Source organism: Orcinus orca, chromosome 7, assembly GCF_937001465.1.
Source record: "Orcinus orca chromosome 7, mOrcOrc1.1, whole genome shotgun sequence".
In the NCBI taxonomy this organism is placed as follows: Eukaryota; Metazoa; Chordata; class Mammalia; order Artiodactyla; family Delphinidae; genus Orcinus; species Orcinus orca.
In genome coordinates, this window is record NC_064565.1 from 10,809,729 (window position 1) to 10,831,281 (window position 21,553).

The window sequence follows — 21,553 nt, forward strand, 5'->3', positions numbered from 1 at the left end:
GAAACAAAAGATGAATGGCAGGGGAACAGGAACAAATAAATGACAGTTTCTCTTCATTTATACCTCTATACACATTTTGAATCTCACACTATCTGCATATCATATGCTTTTATATATAGTGAATTTAGTGCAAAATTTTAAATGTACATTATTACCCTTTGACACAGTTCCAATAATTGGTATTTCTCAGAAAATTACGAAGTACAAAGATATACATATTAGAAGATTCACTGACCATTATTTACAAAAGTGTACATCTACAAGCAACGTCCAACATTAAGGGATAAAATAAATGATTATTCATTCTTAAAAAGGAATAGCAGCAATCTAAAAGTTTTAAGACAGAGTTATGTTCAGAAATGCAGTGCTAAGATATATTAGAAAAGTAAGCTAAAAAGCTGAAAAATGCACATATACATATATATAAATCAATATACAGAGACACAGAAATATTTCTCTAGGGATGAGGGTAAGAACTTTCATTTTTACGTTATATAATTGAGTATTTCCCAAATTTAGTATTTTCTAAATATGTGTGGAAGCACATATAACTTTTGTCATAATATTTAAATTCTTATCTAGCCAAACCCATTCATTTCATGTTTCATTCCTGGAGCTCCATGAAGAACAAATTCCTTAACGAAACTACTGGGACCTATTCTTATTCATGAGGAGACATGCAACCGAATTTGGCCAATATTTTTTTGTGTGTGTCTAAATGCATTAACAGTCAGCACAAGAAATAGCTTCTTTCAAAAATACTGCTTGTTTTTTTTTTTTTTTAAACAAATGATGCTGGGAAAACTGGACATCCACATGCAAAAGAATAAAAGTGAGACCATTACCTCACAGCACACACAAAAACTAACTCAAAATATATCAAAGACATCAACATAAGTGCTAAACCATAAAACTTTTAGAAGAAAACAATAGGGAAAATCTTCATGACACTGAATTTGACTATGATTTTTATGATATGACACCAAAATCACAGGCAACAAAAAGAAAAAAGAGGTAAATAGGACTTCATCAAAAACTAATTTTAATACTTTAAAATTAATATTTAAAATATTATGACAAAAGTTATTTGTGCTTCTGCACATATTTAGAAAATACTAAACTTTGTATATATAAATTGTATAAAGTAAAAATGAAAATCCTTCCCCTCATTCCAATCTCTAGAGAAATATTTCTGTGGTCTCCATGTATATTGATTTTTTTTTTTTAATTTTTTGGCCACGCCATGCAGCATGCGGGATCTTAGTTCCCTGACCAAGGATCGAACCCATGCCCCCTGCAGTGGAAGCTCAGAGTCTTATCCACTGGACCGCCAGGGAAGTCCCATATTGATTTATACATAGGTATATGTGCATTTTTCAGCCTACCTTTCCAGTTGAATATACCTTAGCTCTGCATTTCTGAACATAACAACTCTATTCAATACTTTTAGAATGCTGCATAATATTCCTTTTTACAAATGAACAGTAACATTTATTTCATCCTCTAATGTTGGACGTTACTTGCAGAAACTTTCGTGAATCAAAGGATACCATCAAGAAAGTGAAAAGAGAACTGACAGAATGGAAGAAAATGTTTGCAAATCATATGTCTGATAAGGGATAAATATCCAAAATATATAAAGAACTCCTACATTTCAACATCAATTTAAAAAAAAACCCATTTTGAAAATGGGCAAAGGACCCAAACAGACATTTCTCCAAAGAAGATATACAAATGGCTAATAAGCACCTGAAAAGATGTTCAGTCTCATTAGTCCTTAGGGAAATGCAAATCAAAACCATAATGGAATACCACTTCACACCAACCAGAATGGCTATAATCAAAATGACAGAAACCAAGAGGTGTTGGTGAGGACGTGCTATGGAAAACAGTTTGGTGGTTCCTCAAAATGTTAAACACAAAATTACTGTATGATCCAGCAATTCCACTTCCAGGTATATATCAAAAAGAATTGAAAGCAAGGACTTGCAGATAATTGTACAATTGTACAAATGTATAAATGTTCACAGCAGCATTATTCAGCATTATTAGCCAAAAGGGGGAAACAACCCAAATGTCCATCAGCATTTGAATGAATAAACCAAATGTGGTATATACATCATTTAATCTTAACAGGAAGGAAATTCTGATACATGCTGCAACATGTATGAACCTTAAAATAAGCAAAACACAAAAGTGACAAACACTGTATGATGCCACTTACATGAAATACCTGGAATAGGCAAACGCATAGACACAGAAAGTAGAATACTGGAATCACAGTAGGAAAAGTTACCTTTATGACATTTAACTTGCCCTATTATTATCTACTTGTCCCCAGCTATGCAGGAGCCTTGAAAACCAACAGCCCTGCAATAAAGGTGAAAACCAGCAGACTAGGAAAGTCTAGCATTCTCTTTATTTGAGCGGAATCAGACCTTACTTGGTGCCAAGTGTCTTTTTCCTGGAGGTGTTTGTCAAAAACAATCAGGAGTAACTGTTTAATGTCTCAGTTGTTTGAGTGGTGACAGCAGTTGGGTTAACATAAAGCCGGCTAAAAGGAACAGAAGAAAAAGCTAGGGAATGAGATGTCTATGAGGGATTTTGAAAAGTCCTCACATTCCTTGGAATCTAAAAGGCCACGTGCATGGTGGCCAGGGGTGTGTACACGCCCAGGAAAAATCTTTGAAGGCCCTAAACTCTTGGCCCTAACTAACCTTGACACTCGAGCAAGCAAGAGCTGAAGAGGCTAAGGCAGAGTTGTAAACCGCCTGGCTGAGAGCCGAAGTCACACTCCAGCATGTACACAGGCACACCTGGGAAAAACTGGGAGACTTTCTTGGATTCATGCATTTAAGAAAATCTCTGTTTATTCATTAGTCGACCAATAAGCTAACAAACAGAGACTTAAGAGGCTACATGCGATAAAGAATACAGACTTTAAAGAATCAATACAGTAAACTCACTAAACAAACAACAGCTGCAACAACAAACCTTGGTAGGGCAAAGACTCTGATTTATGAAGGTGTCACATTACATTAATTAAAACATCCAGTTATCAACAAATTTTAAAGACATGCAAAGAAACAAAAGTGTGACCCATAATCAGGAAAAGCAGCAGTTAGTATATACTGTTACCGAGGGAGTCCAAGCATTAATCCACAAAGTTTTAAAGTCAGCTATTTAAATATATTCAAAGAACTAAAGGAAATTCTATCTAGCAAACTAAAGGTAAGTTTGAGACTCGTGTCTCACCAAATAGATAATATCAATAAAAAGAAAAATTATGGAAAACACCAAATAGAAAAGCTGGAGTTAAAACATATAATAACTGAAATGAAATATTCACTAGAAGGACTCAGCAGAATATTTCAGTAAAAAGAATCAGTGAACTTTAAGATACAACAAATGAGATTATACAGTGTAAGGAACAGAAAAAAAGAAACCTGTGGGACAGTAAACAGTATCAATATATGTATACATCAAGAAGGAGGAGAGGGGGCTTCCCTGGTGGCACAGTGGTTGAGAATCCGCCTGCCAATGCAGGGGACACGGGTTTGTGCCCCGGTCCGGGAAGATCCCCACATGCCGCGGAGCGGCTGGGCCCGTGAGCCATGGCCGCTGAGCCTGCGCGTCCGGAGCCTGTGCTCCACAAGGGGAGAGGCCACAACAGTGAGAGGCCCGCGTACCGCAAAAAAAAAAAAAAAAAAGAAGGAGGAGAGGGAAAGAAAGGACAGTGTGTAATAAAGAATTTGGCTAGCTCCCTGTTTCCAGGGAGGTAACCTCTGAATCCTGAAATTTCCTGAATGATAGGAGTGGTGTCTTTGTTATTTATGCAGGGCCCCTCAGACCACACCTGACAGTTTATACTAAAGAGGTGATTCGTGGTGGTGGGCCCTCAGGTAGTTTATGCTAACAGGATGACTCAGAATGCAGGCTGCCTAGGCCAGAAAGACAAATCATGTGTTTAGAGGATTGGTGTTTTGAGCAGCAAGACCTCCAGAAACAGGAGGGGGGGCTAGAGACTGAGTTTAGTCACATGGCCAATGATTCAGTCAATAGTGGCTATGCAGGGATGTCCCTGGTGGCTCAGTGGTTAAGAATCCGTCTGCCAGGGACTTCCCTGGTGGTGCAGTGGTTAAGAATCCACCTGCCAATGCAGGGGACATGGGTTCGATCCCTGGTCCGGGAAGATCCCACATGCCGGAGAGCAACTAAGCCCGTGCGCCACAACTACTGAGCCTGGGCTCTAGAGGCTGTGAACCACAACTACTGAGCTCGTGTGCCACAACTACTGAAGCCCACTCGCCTAGAGCCCGTGTTTCGCAACAAGAGAAGCCACTGAAATGAGAAGACCATGCACCGCAACAAAGAGTAGGCCCCACTCGCCACAACTAGAGAAAGCCTGTGTGCAGCAACAAAGACCCAATACAGCCAAGAAAAAAAAAAAGAATCCACCTGCCAATTCAGGGGACATGGGTTTGAGCCCTGGCCCGGGAAGATCCCAAGTGCCGCGGAACAACTAAGCCCGTGTGCCACAACTACTGAGCCTGCACTCTAGAGCCTGCAAGCCACAACTACTGAGCCCACATGCTGCAACTACTGAAGCCTGTGCACCTACAGCCTATGCTCCGCAATGAAAGAAGCCACCGCAATGAGAAGCCCGCGCACCGCAACGAAGAGTAGCTCCTGCTCACTGCAACTAGAGAAAGCCCGTGCACAGCAACGAAGACCCAACGCAGCCAAAAACTTTAAAAATATACATATATATATATACATATATATAGTGGCTATGAAATGAAGCCCCAATAAAAACTCTGGACACCAAAACTTGGCTGAACTTCCCTGGTTGGCAACAAGCCACATGTTATCACACATCAGTGAGCTGGGAGGATAATATATCCTGACTTCATAGGGAAAAGACACAGAATTCTTACATCTGGAACCTTCCCAAGCTTTGCTGTGTGCACCTTACTCTTTGGCTGGTTCTGATACATATTCTATTACTATAACAATGCTAATTGTAAAGACGGCACTGTCCTGAGTTCTGCAAGCCATTCTAGCAAATTATCAAAACGCCTGCATTTGTAGCCAGTCGATCATAAGTAACAGTGGCCTGAGGATCTCTGAACTTGGGGCTGGTGTCTAAAGTGAAGACAGCCTTGTGGAGAACTGTGTCCTTAATCTGTTAGGACTGTGGCCTAACTCTGAGTAGTGTGGTATCGGAAGTCATTACAGGCTAAAAGACTGTCAGAAGAAATAAAGGGTATTCCCAGATTTGATGGAAAATGTGAATTCACATATCTAAGAAATGTAATGAGGGTATATGCATATAATGTATGTTTTTCAATCTCAGCACTATTGACATTTTGGACTAGATAACTCTTTGGAAAGGGAGGTGCTGTCCTGCTTCTTTGGAAGGGGGAGGGACTGATCTGAGCATTTTAGAGGTTTAGCAGCATCCCTGATTCCTGCCCACTAGATGCCAGTAGCACCCTTCCCTTCCCCCAATTATGACAACCAAAATCGTCTCCGGACATTGACAAATGTGCCGCCAAGTGGGGTAAAACTGTTCCTTCTTATTGAGACCCACTTGTGTGATGGAATACTACACAGCTGTCTTCAAAAACTGAGAATACTCTATGCACTGAATTAGAAAGACTCATAACATGCATTTTGTTAAGTGAAAAAAGCCAAGGTATAGAATAGTTATGTAATTTGCTACCACTTTTAAATAAAGGTTGGGAAGGAGTAAATATTGTTAGCATACAGATACAAAAATGCTTTGGAAGAATTCAGAGGAAACTTAAAACAGCAATTACCTATTATTGGAAGGTGGGTAGATGAATGGCTACATACAGAGGGAGATTTTTAATTTTATTTTTTATGATGATTTAATGATCATGGGAATTTTTTAATAATTAAATACCCTGATCAAAACTGACAAATCATTTCAGCCTTTCCATTAGCTCTGTCTTAATAATCATCACTTATAAGGGTGCCAGACCTTGATCTCCCTCTCAAGCTACTGAGAATCCTCAAGTGCACTGAGATTTTCTTTGCCTGTACATTGGTTTGGGCTCCTGAAACATCTGTATAGTGAGTCATATTTTGATGTCTTGAAAAGTGGAAAACTAAGCGAGTGGAAATACTGTAGTTTGTTGTAAAACACAAACAAGCAAGAAAGAAATGTAAAGTACTATAAGTAAGAAAAACTCACGAGTTCCACACCTAGACATGCCCTTGTCATCTGAAAGATGACAGTATTTTCTATACAGAAAATGTTAAAGAATCCACAAAAAAACTCTTAGAGCTAATAAACAATATCAACATGGTTACAGCATATAAGATCAATATATAAAAATCAATTGCATTTCTATTCACTATCAATGAACTATCCAAAAACTACATTAAGGAAACAACTACATTTACAACAGCATCAAAAAGAGTAAAATGTAAAATACTAAGGAATAAATTTAACAAAAGAAGTGTAAGACTTCTTCACTGAAAACGATAAAACATCATTAAAAGAAAGTAACAAGACCTAAATAAATAGAAAAACATCCTGTGTTCATGGGTTAGAAGATTCAATATTATTAAGATGTCAATATTCCCCAAATTGATCAACAGATTCAACACAATTCCTATCAAAATCCCAATGGCCCCTTTTTTGCAGAAACTGACAAGCTGATCTTAAGATTCTTCTGGAATTGAAAGGGACACAGAAGAGCCAAACCCTTTTTTTTTTTAAAGGAACACCAACAGTCCAACCCAAACTTTCATTTAGATAAAAATCATTTCTCCATTACATTAAGGGCATAGTCAGGCTAAAGAATAGCCTTGTTTTCATTAGTAGCCATGTCACACTACACAGCCACGGTCATATTTATGGTGAGCTTGACATTTTCTCTCAGTGTCCTAGCTAAGTCCTTTATATTTTTGTAACTAAAGAGCCCAGACTGGGACTTTTTCTAAAAACATTAGAAGTCTGCTCCAAAGGAGAAATGATGTCTCCATCTCCACAAACTAAAAATTGTCAACACATTGCAAATATTAATATTCCAGTTACAAACTTCCACAAGGAAGGGAGCATCCCCAGCCATCACCTTATCACCAGATGTATGAGTATGTACGTACATGCTTGTGTGCACGTGCATGCGTTTTGTGTATGCATTGAAGACTGGTAACATGTACAGAATCACAAATGGTGGCTAAATCTAAGAGACTGTGGGCTATGTTAATTTTATTTGCTTTTTTGGGGTTCTTTTTGCTTGAATTTTTACAATTTGTCTGAAAGTGGAACAAGCACAAAGCACACATGCAAAGCTGAGCTTTAGGGGCTTTTTGTTGGTTTTAAGCCCTTAATATTTTATTTTATTTTTCCTTGATCTTTGTCCTAAAAAACAAAGCCCCACATGTCTGATTAATTAAGGTTTCAGTTTGTCAAATTTCACTAGGGATTTCACAAGTTTTATAGACAACTGTCTGTAAGCTGAGCTGATGCAAAATGGCAGATGGGGCTGTCTGACCACAGAGAAGAGCCCGGTGAAAAGAGCAGACTAAAAAGCGGAGGTGTTCATTTAAATCAATGTGATTTGGAATCAGAAGAGTTCCTTTCTAAAAACATTCATCTTAGCAAATAGTGAGTTAAAGTTTGTGAGGTTTATTTAAAACTACACAATGAGTTTTGAAACCACAAGGGCACGTAATTATCTCGTCTGTAGCTCACTCTTTGAACTCAAATCTGACTTTTTAAAAATATTCATTTTAATCTTCAAACTTTAAATCAATTGTTTTTCTCTGTGCTTGAGCAGTTTCCCATCTGTGAGGTGGTAAACAGGCTAGTGCTTTTTTAAAAACTTTTTTATTTCATATTAGCAATACAATACATATTCACTGATGAAAATATGATACAGAAGAGCCCAAAGAAAAACAATCATCCATAATCTTGCCATGCTGTTCATGAAAAAGCTTCTCATTTGAGGTATTTATTTCCAGCCTAACACACACAGAGACATACACATATACACATACAGACACACTTACATATGCACACACCTACCCAGACACATTCACATACACACAGTAACAGGATCAGCCTGGCCACACTACTTTATAATCCACTTGCCAGAACCTGGCGACATATTATATAAACATATCTTTAGATATTCTTAGTTAACATCTTTTTAATACCTACATTGTGCCCCATCATATTGTTAGATATTTAAATTATTTCTAATTCTTTGGTATCATAATGACTGCTTCACTGTATTTATATATTTCATAGTCATACATGTTTATGTAATTAATATTCACAGAAGAGCCAAACATTCTTAAAAAAGAAAAGCTCAAAGTTGGAAAACTCACACTTGATTATGACAATAATCAAGACTGTGAGGTACTTACATAGAAAAAGATATATAGGTTAATGGAAAACAAGAGACAGTCCAAAAATAAACCTATACATAAACCTATACATAGGTGGGCAATTTATTTTTGACAACGGTACCATGACAATTTAATGGGGAAAGACTACTGTTTTCAATAAATGGTGTTGGGGCAACTGAATATTCAAAAAGATACCCAAGGTGCCTGTCTCAAATTGAACAGGGAAAAAGAGTTGGAATCCTACCTCACTCCATATACAAAAATTAACTGAAGATGGATCAAAGAACTAAATGTTAAGAGAAAAAACTATAAAATACTTAGAAGAAAACACAGAAATCTTCATGACCTAGGATTAAGCAAGAATTTCTTACATATGATACAAATAATACAAGCAACAGCAACAAAAAAAAGTAAATTGAACTTAATCAAAATTTAAAACATTTGTGCTTTAAAAGACACTACCAAGAAAGTAAAAAGAGAAACCAGAAAATGAGAGAAAATATTTGAAAATCATAAATAATATGGAATTCATGTCCAGAATATACAAAGAACTCTTATAACTCAACAGTAATAAAACAAATAACCCAATTAAACACAGGCAAATAATCTGAACAGACACTTCTCCAAAGAGAAATAAATGGTCATAGGAAACAATGCTCAACGTCATTCATGGTTGAGTAATGCAAATCAAAACCACAATGAGATACCACTTCACACCCACTAGGCTATAATCGAAGAGACAGACAATACCAACAACTGGTTAGAATTCAGAGAAAATGGAACCTGCATACATTGCTGAGAGGAAAGTATAAGGGTGCAGGTGCTTTGGAAAACAGTCTGGCAGTTCTGTTAAAAATGGAATTACTATTAAAAATAGAATACACTCCTAAGTGTATACCCAAGACAACTGAGAACATATGTCTACATTAAAACTTTTACATGATTGCTTATAGCAGCAGCATTATTCATAGTAGCCAAAAAAGTGGCAATAACCTAAATATGAATGGATAAACAAACTGTGGTATATCCACTGGAGGAACTATTATTTGGCCATAAAAAAGGAATGGAGTACTGACACATGCTCCAATAAGGATAAACCTTGAAAACATTATGCTAAGTCAGAGAAATCAGTCACAAAAGACCATATATTATATGAATCCCTTTTTGTAAAATGTCCCAAACAGGCAAATCCATAGAGACTGAAAACAGATTCATGGGTGCCAGGGGGTGGGGTAGGGGAAAATGGGGAGTGATTGCTGCTGGGTGTCAGGTTTATTTTAGGGGTGAGGATAATGCTCTGAAATTAGACAGTGGTGACAGTTGCATAATTCTGTGTAAATACTAAAACCCACTGCATAGTCCACCTTAAAAGGCTGAGTTTTGGGGGTCTGGGAAGATGGCGGAAGAGTAAGACGCGGAGATCACCTTCCTCCCCACAGATACACCACAAATACATCTACACGTGGAACAACTCCTACAGAACACCTACTTAACGCTGGCAGAAGACCTCAGACCTCCCAAAAGGCAAGAAACTCCCCACGTACCTGGGTAGGGCAAAAGAAAAAAGGAAAAAACAGAGACAAAAGAATAGGAACGGCACCTGCACCAGTGGGAGGGAGCTGTGAAGGAGGAAAAGTTTCCACACACTAGGAAGCCCCTTCGCGGGCGGAGACTTTGGGAGGCGGAGGGGGGAGCTTCGGAGCCGCGGAGGAGTGCACAGCAACAGGGGTGCAGAGGGCAAAGCAGGGAGATTCCCGCACAGAGGATCGGTGCCAACCGGCACTCACCAGCCCTAGAGGCTTGTCTGCTCACCCGCCGGGGCGGGCGGGGCTGGGAGCTGAGGCTCGGGCTTCGGTAGGAGCACAGGGAGAGGACTGGGGTTGGCGGCGTGAACATAGCCTGAAGGGGTTAGTGCACCACGGCTAGCCGGTAGGGAGTCCGGGGAAAAGTCTGCACCTGCCGAAGAGGCAAGACTTTTTCTTCCCTCTGTTTCCCGATGCGCGAGGAGAGGGGTTTAAGAGCGCTGCTTAAAGGAGCTCCAGAGACGGGCGCGAGCTGCGGCTAAAAGCGCGGACCCCAGAGACGGGCGCGAGCTGCGGCTAAAAGCGCGGACCCCAGAGACGGGCGTGAGCCGTGGCTAAAAGCGCGGACCCCAGAGTCGGGCGCGAGCCGTGGCTAAAAGCGCGGACCCCAGAGTCGGGCGCGAGCCGTGGCTAAAAGCGCGGACCCCAGAGACGGGCGCGAGCCACGGCTAAAAGCACAGACCCCAGGGACGGGCGGGAGACGCTAAGGCTGCTGCCGCCGCCACCAAGGGACCTGTGTGCGAGCACAGGTCACTCTCCACACCCCTCTTCCGTGGAGCCTGTGCAGCCCGCCACTGCCAGGTTCTCGGGATCCAGTTCCAACTTCCCCGGGAGAACGCACGGCGGGCCTCAGGCTGGTGCAACGTCACGCTGGCCTCTGCCGCCGCAGGCCCGCCCCGCATGCAGTGCCCCTCCCTCCCTCCCCGGCCTGAATGCGCCAGAGCCCCCGAATCAGCGGCTCCTTTAACCCCGTCCTGTCAGAGCAAAAAACAGACACCCTCCAGCGACCTACACGCAGAGGCAGGGCCAAATCCAAAGCTGAGCCCCGGGAGCTGTGAGAACAAAGAAGAGAAAGGGAAATCTCTCCCAGCAGCCTCAGAAACAGCGGATTAAAGCTCCACAGTCAACTTGATGTGCCCTGCATCTGTGGAATATATGAATAGACAACGAGTCATCCCAAATTGAGGAGGTGGGCTTCGAGAGCAAGATCTATGATTTTTTCCCCTTTTCCTCTTTTTGTGAATGTGTATGTGTATGCTTCTGTGTAAGATCTTGTCTGTATAGTTTTGCTTCCACCATTTGTCCTAGGGTTCTATCCGTCCATGGTTTTTCTTTTTTCTTAATAATTAATTTTAATAACTTTATTATACTTTACCTTCGTTCTTTCTTTCTTTCTTTCTTTCTTTATCTCCTTCCTTCCTTCCCTCCTTTAGACAACGAATCATCCCAAATTGAGGAGGTGGTCTCTGAGAGCAAGATTTATGATTTTTCCCCCTTTACCTCTTTTTGTGAGGGTGTATGTGTATGCTTCTGTGTAAGATTTTGTCTGTACAGCTTTGCTTCCAACATTTGTCCTAAGGTTCTATCTGTCCCTTTTTTTTTCTAAATAATTATTTTTTAAGTCAATAACTTTATTATACTTTATTTTATTTTACTGTATCTTCTGTCTTTTTTCCTTCCTTCCCTCTTTCCTTCCTCCCTCCCTCCCTCCCTCCTTTCTCTCCTTGCCTTACCTTCTTTGCTTCTTTCTTTCTTTCTTCCTTCCTTCCTTCCTTCCTTCCTTCCCTCCTTTCTTTCTTTCCTTCTTCCTACTTCTACTAATTCTCTCTACTTTTTCTCCCTTTTATTCTGAGCCATGTGGATGAAAGGCTCTTGGTGCTCCAGCCAGGAGTCAGGGCTCTGCCTCTGAGGTGGGAGAGCCAACTTCAGGACACTGGTCAACAAGAGACCTCCCAGCTCCACATAATATCAAATGGTGAAAATCTCCCAGAGACCTCCATCTTAACACCAGCACCCAGCTTCACTCAACGACCAGCAAGCTACGGCGCTGGACAACCTATGCCAAACAACTAGCAAAACAGGAACACAACCCCACCCATTAGCAGAGAGGCTGCCTAAAATCATAATAAGTCCACAGACACCCCAAAACACACCACCAGACGTGAACCTGCCCACTAGAGAGACAAGATCCAGCCTCATCCACCACAACACAGGCACTAGTCCCCTCCACCAGGAACCCTACACAACCCACTGACCCAACCTTAGCCACTGGAGACAGACATCAAAAACAGCGGGAACTACGAACCTGCAGCCTGCAAAAAGGAGACCCCAAACACAGTAAGATAAGCAAAATGAGAAGACAGAAAAACACACAGCAGATAAAGGAGCAAGATAAAAATGCACCAGACCTAACAAATGAAGAGGAAATAGGCAGTCTACCTGAAAAAGAATTCAGAATAATGATAGTAAGGATGATCCAAAATCTTGGAAACAGAAAGGACAAAATGCAAGAAACAGTTAACAAGGACCGAGAAGAAATAAAGATGAAACAAGCAACGATGAACAACACAATAAATGAAATTAAAAGTACTCTAGATGGGATCAATAGCAGAATAACTGAGGCAGAAGAACGGATAAGTGACCTGGAAGATAAAATAGTGGAAATAACTACTGCAGAGCAGAATAAAGAAAAAAGAATGAAAAGAACTGAGGACAGTCTCAGAGACCTCTGGACAACATTAAACGCACCAACATTCGAATTATAGGGGTTCCAGAAGAAGAAGAGAAAAAGAAAGGGACTAAGAAAATATTTGAAGAGATTATAGTTGAAAACTTCCCTAATATGGGAAAGGAAATTGTTAATCTAGTCCAGGAAGCACAGAGAGTCCCATACAGGATAAATCCAAGGACAAATACGCCAAGACACATATTAATCAAATTGTCAAAAGTTAAATACAAAGAAAGCATATTAAAAGCAGCAAGGGAAAAACAACAAATAACACACAAGGGAATCCCCATAAGGTTAACAGCTGAACTCTCAGCAGAAACCCTACAAGCCAGAAGGGAGTGGCAGGACATACTGAAAGTGATGAAGGAGAAAAACCTGCAACCAAGACTACTCTACCCAGCAAGGATCTCATTCAGATTTGATGGAGAAATTAAAACCTTTACAGACAAGCAAGAGCTGAGAGAGTTCAGCACAACCAAACCAGCTTTACAACAAATGCTAAAGGAACTTCTATAGACAAAAAACACAAGAGAAGGAAAAGACCTATAAAAACGAACCGAAAACAATTTCGAAAATGGGAAGAGGAACATACATATCGATAATTACCTTAAATGTAAATGGACTAAATGCTCCCACCAAAAGACACAGATTGGCTGAATGGATACAAAAACAAGACCCTTATATATGCTGTCTACAAGAGACCCACTTCAGACCTAGAGACACATACAGACTGAAAGTATGGGGATGGAAAAAGATATTCCATGCAAATGGAAACCAAAAGAAAGCTGGAGTAGCAATTCTCGTATCAGACAAAATAGACTTTAAAATAAGGACTATTAGAAGAGACAAAGAAGGACACTACATAATGATCAAGGGATCGATCCAAGAAGAAGATATAACAATTGTAAATATTTATGCACCCAACATAGGAGCACCTCAATACATAAGGCAAATACTAACAGCCATAAAAGGGGAAATCGACAGTAACACATTCATAGTAGGGGACTTTAACACCCCACTTTCACCCATGGACAGATCATCCAAAATGAAAATAAATAAGGAAACACAAGCTTTAAATGACACATTAAACAAGATGGACTTAATTGATATTTATAGGACATTCCATCCAAAAACAACAGAATACACATTTTTCTCAAGTGCTCATGGAACATTCTCCAGGATAGATCATATCTTGGGTCACAAATCAAGCCTTGGTAAATTTAAGAAAATTGAAATTGTATCAAGTATCTTTTCCGACCACAGCACCATGAGACTAGATATCAATTACAGGAAAAGAGCTGTAAAAATTACAAACACATGGAGGCTAAACAATACACTACTTAATAATGAAGTGATCACTGAAGAAATCAAAGAGGAAATTTAAAAATGCCTAGAAACAAATGACAATGGAGACACAACGATCCAAAACCTATGGGATGCAGCAAAAGCAGTTCTAAGAGGGAAGTTTATAGCAATACAAGCCTACCTTAAGAAGCAGGAAACATCTCGAATAAACAACCTAACCTTGCACCTCAAGCAATTAGAGAAAGAAGAACAAAAAACCCCAAAGTTAGCAGAAGGAAAGAAATCATAAAAATCAGATCAGAAATAAATGAAGAAGAAATGAAGGAAACAATAGCAAAGATCAATAAAACTAAAAGCTGATTCTTTGAGAAGATAAACAAAATAGATAAACCACTAGCCAGACTCATCAAGAAAAAAAAGGGAGAAGACTCAAATCAATAGAATTAGAAATGTAAAAGGAGAAGTAACAACTGACACTGCAGAAATAAAAGAGATCATGAGAGATTACTACAAGCAACTCTATGCCAATAAAATGGACAACCTGGAAGAAATGGACAAATTCTTAGAAAGGCACAACCTGCCAAGGCTGAATCAGGAAGAAATAGAAAATATTAACAGACCAATCACAAGCACTGAAATTGAAACTGTGATTAAAAATCTTCCAACAAACAAAAGCCCAGGACCAGATGGCTTCACAGGCGAATTCTATCAAACATTTAGAGAAGAGCTAACACCTATCCTTCTCAAACTCTTCCAAAATATAGCAGAGGAAGGAACACTCCCAAATTCCTTCTACGAGGCCACCATCACCTTGATACCAAAACCAGACAAGGATGTCACAAAGAAAGAAAACTACAGACCAATATCACTGATGAACATAGATGCAAAACTCCTCAACAAAATACTAGCAAACAGAATCCAACAGCACATTAAAAGGATCATACACCATGATCAAGTGGGGTTTATTCCAGGAATGCTAGGATTCTTCAATATACGCAAATCTATCAATATGATAAACCATATTAACAGATTGAAGGAGAAAAACCATATGATCATCTCAATAGATGCAGAGAAAACTTTTGACAAAATTCAACACCCATTTATGATAAAAACCCTGCAGAAAGTAGGCATAGAGGGAACTTTCCTCAACATAATAAAGGCCATATATGACAAGCCAACAGCAAACATCATCCTCAATGGTGAAAAACTGAAAGCATTTCCACTAAGATCAGGAACAAGACAAGGTTGCCCACTCTCACCACTGTTATTCAACATAGTTTTGGAAGTTTTAGCCACAGCAATCAGAGAAGAAAAGGAAATAGAAGGAATCCAAATCGCAAAAGAAGAAGTAAAGCTGTCACTCTTTGCAGATGACATGATACTATACATAGAGAATCCCAAAGATGCTACCAGAAAACTACTAGAGCTAATCAATGAATTTGGTAAAGTAGCAGGATACAAAATTAATGCACAGAAATCTCTGGCATTCCTATACACTAAGGATGAAAAATCTGAAAGTGAAATCAAGAAAACACTCCCATTTACCATTGCAACAAAAAGAATAAAATATCTAGGAATAAACCTACCTAAGGAGACAAAAGACCTGTATGCAGAAAATTATAAGACACTGATGAAAGAAATTAAAGATGATACAAATAGATGGAGAGATATACCATGTTCTTGGATTGGAAGAATCAACTTTGTGAAAATGACTCTACTACCCAAAGCAATCTATAGATTCAATGCAATCCCGATCAAACTACCACTGGCATTTTTCACAGAAGTAGAACAAAAAATTTCACAATTTGTATGGAAACACAAAAGACCCTGAATAGCCAAAGCAAACTTGAGAACGAAAAACGGAGCTGGAGGAATCAGGCTCCCTGACTTCAGACTATACTACAAAGCTACAGTAATCAAGACAGTATGGTACTGGCACAAAAACAGAAAGATAGATCAATGGAACAGGATAGAAAGCCCAGAGATAAACCCACACACATATGGACACCTTATCATTGATAAAGGTGGCAGGAATGTACAGTGGAGAAAGGACAACCTCTTCAATAAGTGATGCTGGTAAATGGACAGATACATGTAAAAGTATGAGATTAGATCACTCCCTAACACCATACACAAAAATAAGCTCAAAATGGATTAAAGACCTAAATGTAAGGCCAGAAACTATCAAACTCTTAGAGGAAAACATAGGCAGAACACTCTATGACATAAATCACAGCAAGATCCTTTCTGACCCACCTCCTAGAGTAATGGAAATAAAAACAAAAATAAACAAATAAGACCTAATGAAACTTCAAAGCTTTTGCACAGCAAAGGAAACCATAAACAAGACCAAAAGACAACCCTCAGAATGGGAGAACATATTTGCAAATGAAGCAACTGACAAAGGATTAATCTCCAAAATTTATAAGCAGCTCATGCAGCTCAATAACAAAAAAACGAACAACCCAATCCAAAAATGGGCAGAAGACCTAAATAGACATTTCTCCAAAGAAGATATACAGACTGCCAACAAACACATGAAAGAATGCTCAACATCATTAATCATTAGAGAAATGCAAATCAAAACTACAATGAGATATCATGTCACACCAGTCAGAATGGCCATCATCAAAAAATCTAGAAACAATAAATGCTGGAGAGGGTTTGAAGAAAAGGGAACACTCTTGCACTGCTGGTGGGAATGTGAATTGGTTCAGCCACTATGGAGAACAGTATGGAGGTTCCTTAAAAAACTACAAATAGAACTACCATATGACCCAGCAATCCCACTACTGGGCATATACCCTGAGAAAACCATAATTCAAAAAGAGTCATGTACCAAAATGTTCATTGCAGCTCTATTTACAATAGCCCAGAGATGGAAACAACCTAAGTGCCAGTCATCGGATGAATGGATAAAGAAGATGTGGCACATATATACAATGGAATATTACTCAGCCATAAAAAGAGACAAAATTGAGCTATTTGTAATGAGGTGGATAGACCTAGAGTCTGTCATACAGAGTGAAGTAAGTCAGAAAGAGAGAGACAAATACTGTATGCTAACACATATATATGGAATTTAAAAAAAAAAAATGTCATGAAAAACCTAGGGGTGAAACAGGAATAAAGACACAGACCTACTAGAGAATGGACTTGAGGCTATGGGGAGGGGGAAGGGTAAACGGTGACAAAGCGATAAAGAGGCATGGACATATATACACTACCAAACGTAAGGTAGTTAGCTAGTGGGAAGCAGCCGCATAGCACAGGGAGATCAGCTCAGTGCTTTGTGACCGCCTGGAGGGGCGGGATAGGGAGGGTGGGAGGGAGGGAGACGCAAGCAGGAAGAGATATGGGAATATATGTATATATATAACTGATTCATTTTGTTGTGAAGCTGAAACTAACATACCATTGTAAAGCAATTATACTCCAATAAAGATGTTAAAAAAAAAAAAAAAAGAAATGGATACAGAAAAAAAAAAAAAAAAGAAGATGTGGCACATATATACAATGGAATATTACTCAGCCATAAAAAGAAACGAAATTGAGCTATTTGTAATGAGGTGGATAGACCTAGAGTCTGTCATACAGAGTGAAGTAAGTCAAAAAGAAAAAGACAAATACCATATGCTAACACATATATATGGAATTTAAGAAGAAAAAAAAAATGTCATGAAGAACCTAGGGGTAAGACAGGAATAAAGACACAGACCTACTGGAGAACGGACTTGAGGATATGGGGAGGGGGAAGGGTGAGCTGTGACAGGGTGAGAGAGAGTCATGGACATATACACACTAACAAACGTAAGGTAGATAGCTGGTGGGAAGCAGCCGCATGGCACAGGGATATCGGCTCGGTGCTTTGTGACCGCCTGGAGGGGTGGGATAGGGAGGGTGGGAGGGAGGGAGACGCAAGAGGGAAGAGATATGGGAACATGTGTATGTGTATGACTGATTCACTTTGTTATAAAGCAGAAACTAACACACCATTGTAAAGCAATTATACCCCAATAAAGATGTTAAAAAAAAAAAAAAGGCTGAGTTTTACAGCATGTAAGTTATATCTCAACAATAACTATATATATATAAAATACGTGAATTTTTCTGAGTCAAAATTCCTTACAAGTAGAACAAATATCTCTTAGAATGGCTAAATTCTTAAGAATTTTAAAATAAAATTTAAGCTTGAAGCCAATAAAATTCGTTATTTCAAAAACAACGTACAGAGGGCTTCCCTGGTGGCGCCGTGGTTGAGAGTCCACCTGCCGATGCAGGGGACACGGGTTCGTGCCCCGGTCCGGGAAGATCCCATGTGCCGCGGAGTGGCTGGGCCCGTGAACCATGGCCGCTGAGCCTGCGCGTCCAGAGCCTGTGCTCCGCAACGGGAGAGGCCACAGCAGTGAGAGGCCCACGTACCGCAAAAAAAAAAAAAAAAAAAACCGTACAGAAAGTCTCAGGGATATTTTCACTACAGCAGAACCGGCTGGGAGTCTGCAAATCAATTATGAGTGGTGTATAGAAAACTTTATTGCCTACTGCAGGACTACAAAAATGTAAGCAAACCATTCTCTTTCAAAATCAGCCTTGAAACAGTACTTACCAAGTACACTGCTCTTTGAAAGAAGGTTGTAGTCTCCAGGATTTTGTGCATTGTGATGGTTTCCAACTCATCAGGGTCCAGCTGCTCCTTTTCAAAGGGCATTCCATTGAACAGGACAACAGGCAGTGGACCAACTCCAGTCTGCTCATAGTAGCCTCTTGCTTCCTGAAACACATGGGACCACAAACAGCATATTTTTGTCCTTCCTGAGACAAATGGAACAAAGCATATTTTTCACACATACATGTTCTAACAAGAAAAGAAACAACAACAGAAATATGGAAACCAAGAAATAACTAAAGAAAAATTCTTTTAAAAATATATAAAGAACTGGGGCTTCCCTGGTGGCGCAGTGGTTGAGAGTCCGCCTGCCGATGCAGGGGACGTGGGTTCGTGCCCCAGTCCGGGAAGATCCCACATGTCGTGGAGCAGCTGGGCCCATGAGCCATGGCTGCTGAGCCTGCGTGTCCGGAGCCTGTGCTCCGCAACGGAAGAGGCCACAACAGTGAGAGGCCCGCGTACCGCAAAAAAAAAAAAAAAAAAAATTTACTGAGTTTTAATAAAACCACAAAACCTTATAAATCAGGAAGTGGGTGAAGATGGGGATGAGGGTAATTTTAAGCAGCCCAGGCTACCAGACCTGAATTACATATACTACAGCCCAAATTATACAAGAGACTTTTGAGCAGTGATGGAGATATTCTATCTTCACTGTCCAATGCAGTAACCACTAACCACATGTAGCTATTGAGCACATGAAATTAATTAATTTCCACTTTAAAAGCTCATGTGGCCAGAGGCTACTATAATGGGAAGCACAACTATAGACTGTCATAAATTATTAGTGCTCCTGGGCAGATAACTTGAGATGAAATATTTACACCCAATTCTAAATTTAAAAGGGTCCATATCACTAAACAATAAGTTACACCTACAGAAAACAAAACAAGGTTGGTGGGAAAACAGTGCTCAAAAATTGTTCTATAATGTACTAAGCTCAATCTTTTGCCTTCTCCAGGACAAAAGTGGTTCCTTGGCAGGGAAGTACCAGGCGAGCAAACATATCTGAGACTTTTCCAACAATCAACATAGGTACATTCCCCCAGATATCAACCACAGAGCCAAGACTAAGATTTTGGAGTAAAAACTATATTATTATCCAAGATATAAGAAAAGCTCCTTAAAGCATTCTTGTTAAACATCTTGTAACTGCTATCTTCTGAAAATAGCAGAATTTTAAAATATATAACCATTTTAGATAGCACAAATAGAAAAGTACCTCAATTCGGTAACTAATACCAGTCATCAGCTTAGTTTCAGATCTAGCCACAGTGATAACTGATAGTACAGACTTATCTGATGGACTAACATGGCACAATGAGAAAGGCCTTCCAGGTTGACTTCTGCCATCTCTGTATATCATGGTTAAAACTTTTAAAATGTACACTCCCAAAACTGTTACATTAATTCTGTTCTTTGACATCTCACCTATCTCAAAGAAGTTCATAAAAACTCAATTTAAATATACTTTGAGCTTTGAAAATCAATCTCCCAGGAAAACAAAACAAAATCCACATTGTAACTCTCAGTGACTATAAGAAGTAACACTGGTTTTCTCTGAACGTGGCAATTGAGTAAAAGGCAAGAGTGGGAGGGAGATGTTTTGACTATAAACTTTCCATTTTTGCAACTTGCAAATAGATTATCAGACTAAAAATTAACAGAATGCAGGCCAATTATCAGAGTCACGTTTAAAAATTACACGTGAGAATTTCTACCAACTGATCACTAAAAATGTTAATTACACATAATTTTGAAACACTGACTACAAAGTCACGAATGAGCCATTCATAAATGATAACTGAGATTAATAAAGACTCAGAGTTAATACGCCAAATGTAAAATGTTTGCATGAATAAGTTAGAACTTTTCTTACTTTGACTTTGAAACATATAAATATGCACCTATCAGACTATATTCTCTTCAGTTCAAAAGATCTACTTTAATTGTACTACGTAGTTTTAGAAATGATTACTTCTTTCAAATACCAGGCATAGAAGATAACACAGATTCAGATTTACACAAAGGTACAGATATTCCTAAGTGTAATAACATTTGCTAACTGCACTCATTCCTCCTTTAAAAAAAAAACTGCACTCGGGCTTCCCTGGTGGCGCAGTGGATAAGAATCTGCCTGCCAATGCAGGGGACACGGGTTCGAACCCTGGTGCGGGAAGATCCCACATGTCGCGGAGCAACTAAGCCCGTGCGCCACAACTACTGAGCCTGCACTCTAGAACCCGCGAGCCACAACTACTGAGCCCGTGTGCCACAACTACTGAAGCCCATGTGCCTAGAGCCCGTGCTCCGCAACAAGAGAAGCCACCGCAATGAGAAGCCTGCGCACGGCAACGAAGAGTAGCCCCCTCTCACTGCAACTAGAGAAAGCCTGTGCGCAGCAAGGAAGACCCAACGCAGCCAAAAATAAATTAATTTTTTTAAAAAATGCAGTCATTCCTCCTTTTCAAAAAAATCTATTTTTCTTGGGCTTTTTCATATGAGGGGTACAGCTCCTGCAACTTAAAAAATCTTACTGATCATTAGATTCTTAAGACCTCTGAGAATCTCCCAACATCCTTCTCTTGAGAGTATATGCCTACTTAAATAGCTAGGTAATTACGATCTGTTTATATGGGAAGGGCCTCTAACCAGTAGAGATGAGGAAAATGGCCAAATCTGGGAAACTATTGAGGAGTTAGGTCTGTGATACTCCCACCTGATTCTTCAGCAAAATCAAGATTTTAATGCATAAAAGACAACGTGTAAAAATACCCTTTTCCCCAATTCGTCCACTATAGTCAATGTTTTTCAAGCAAATCCTTTTGATATAGCAATCATCCACAATAAAAAAGGCAACATGTACTTTTTCTTCAATAGGGTGAT

The 21,553-nt window shown here is 39.5% G+C and overlaps 1 protein-coding gene across 3 annotated transcripts in view; it reads right to left on the reverse strand.

Annotated features, from left to right (window-relative positions):
* UGGT1 (UDP-glucose glycoprotein glucosyltransferase 1) overlaps nucleotides 1-21,553 on the reverse strand; it is a 130,298-nt gene that overhangs the window by 51,971 nt on the left and 56,774 nt on the right. For all 3 annotated transcript variants that reach the window (XM_004276873.3, XM_033400187.2, XM_049712742.1), the window contains one exon: nucleotides 18,611-18,775. In XM_004276873.3, coding sequence (XP_004276921.2) covers nucleotides 18,611-18,775 — 165 coding nt within the window. The remainder of the gene's footprint in view (nucleotides 1-18,610; nucleotides 18,776-21,553) is intronic.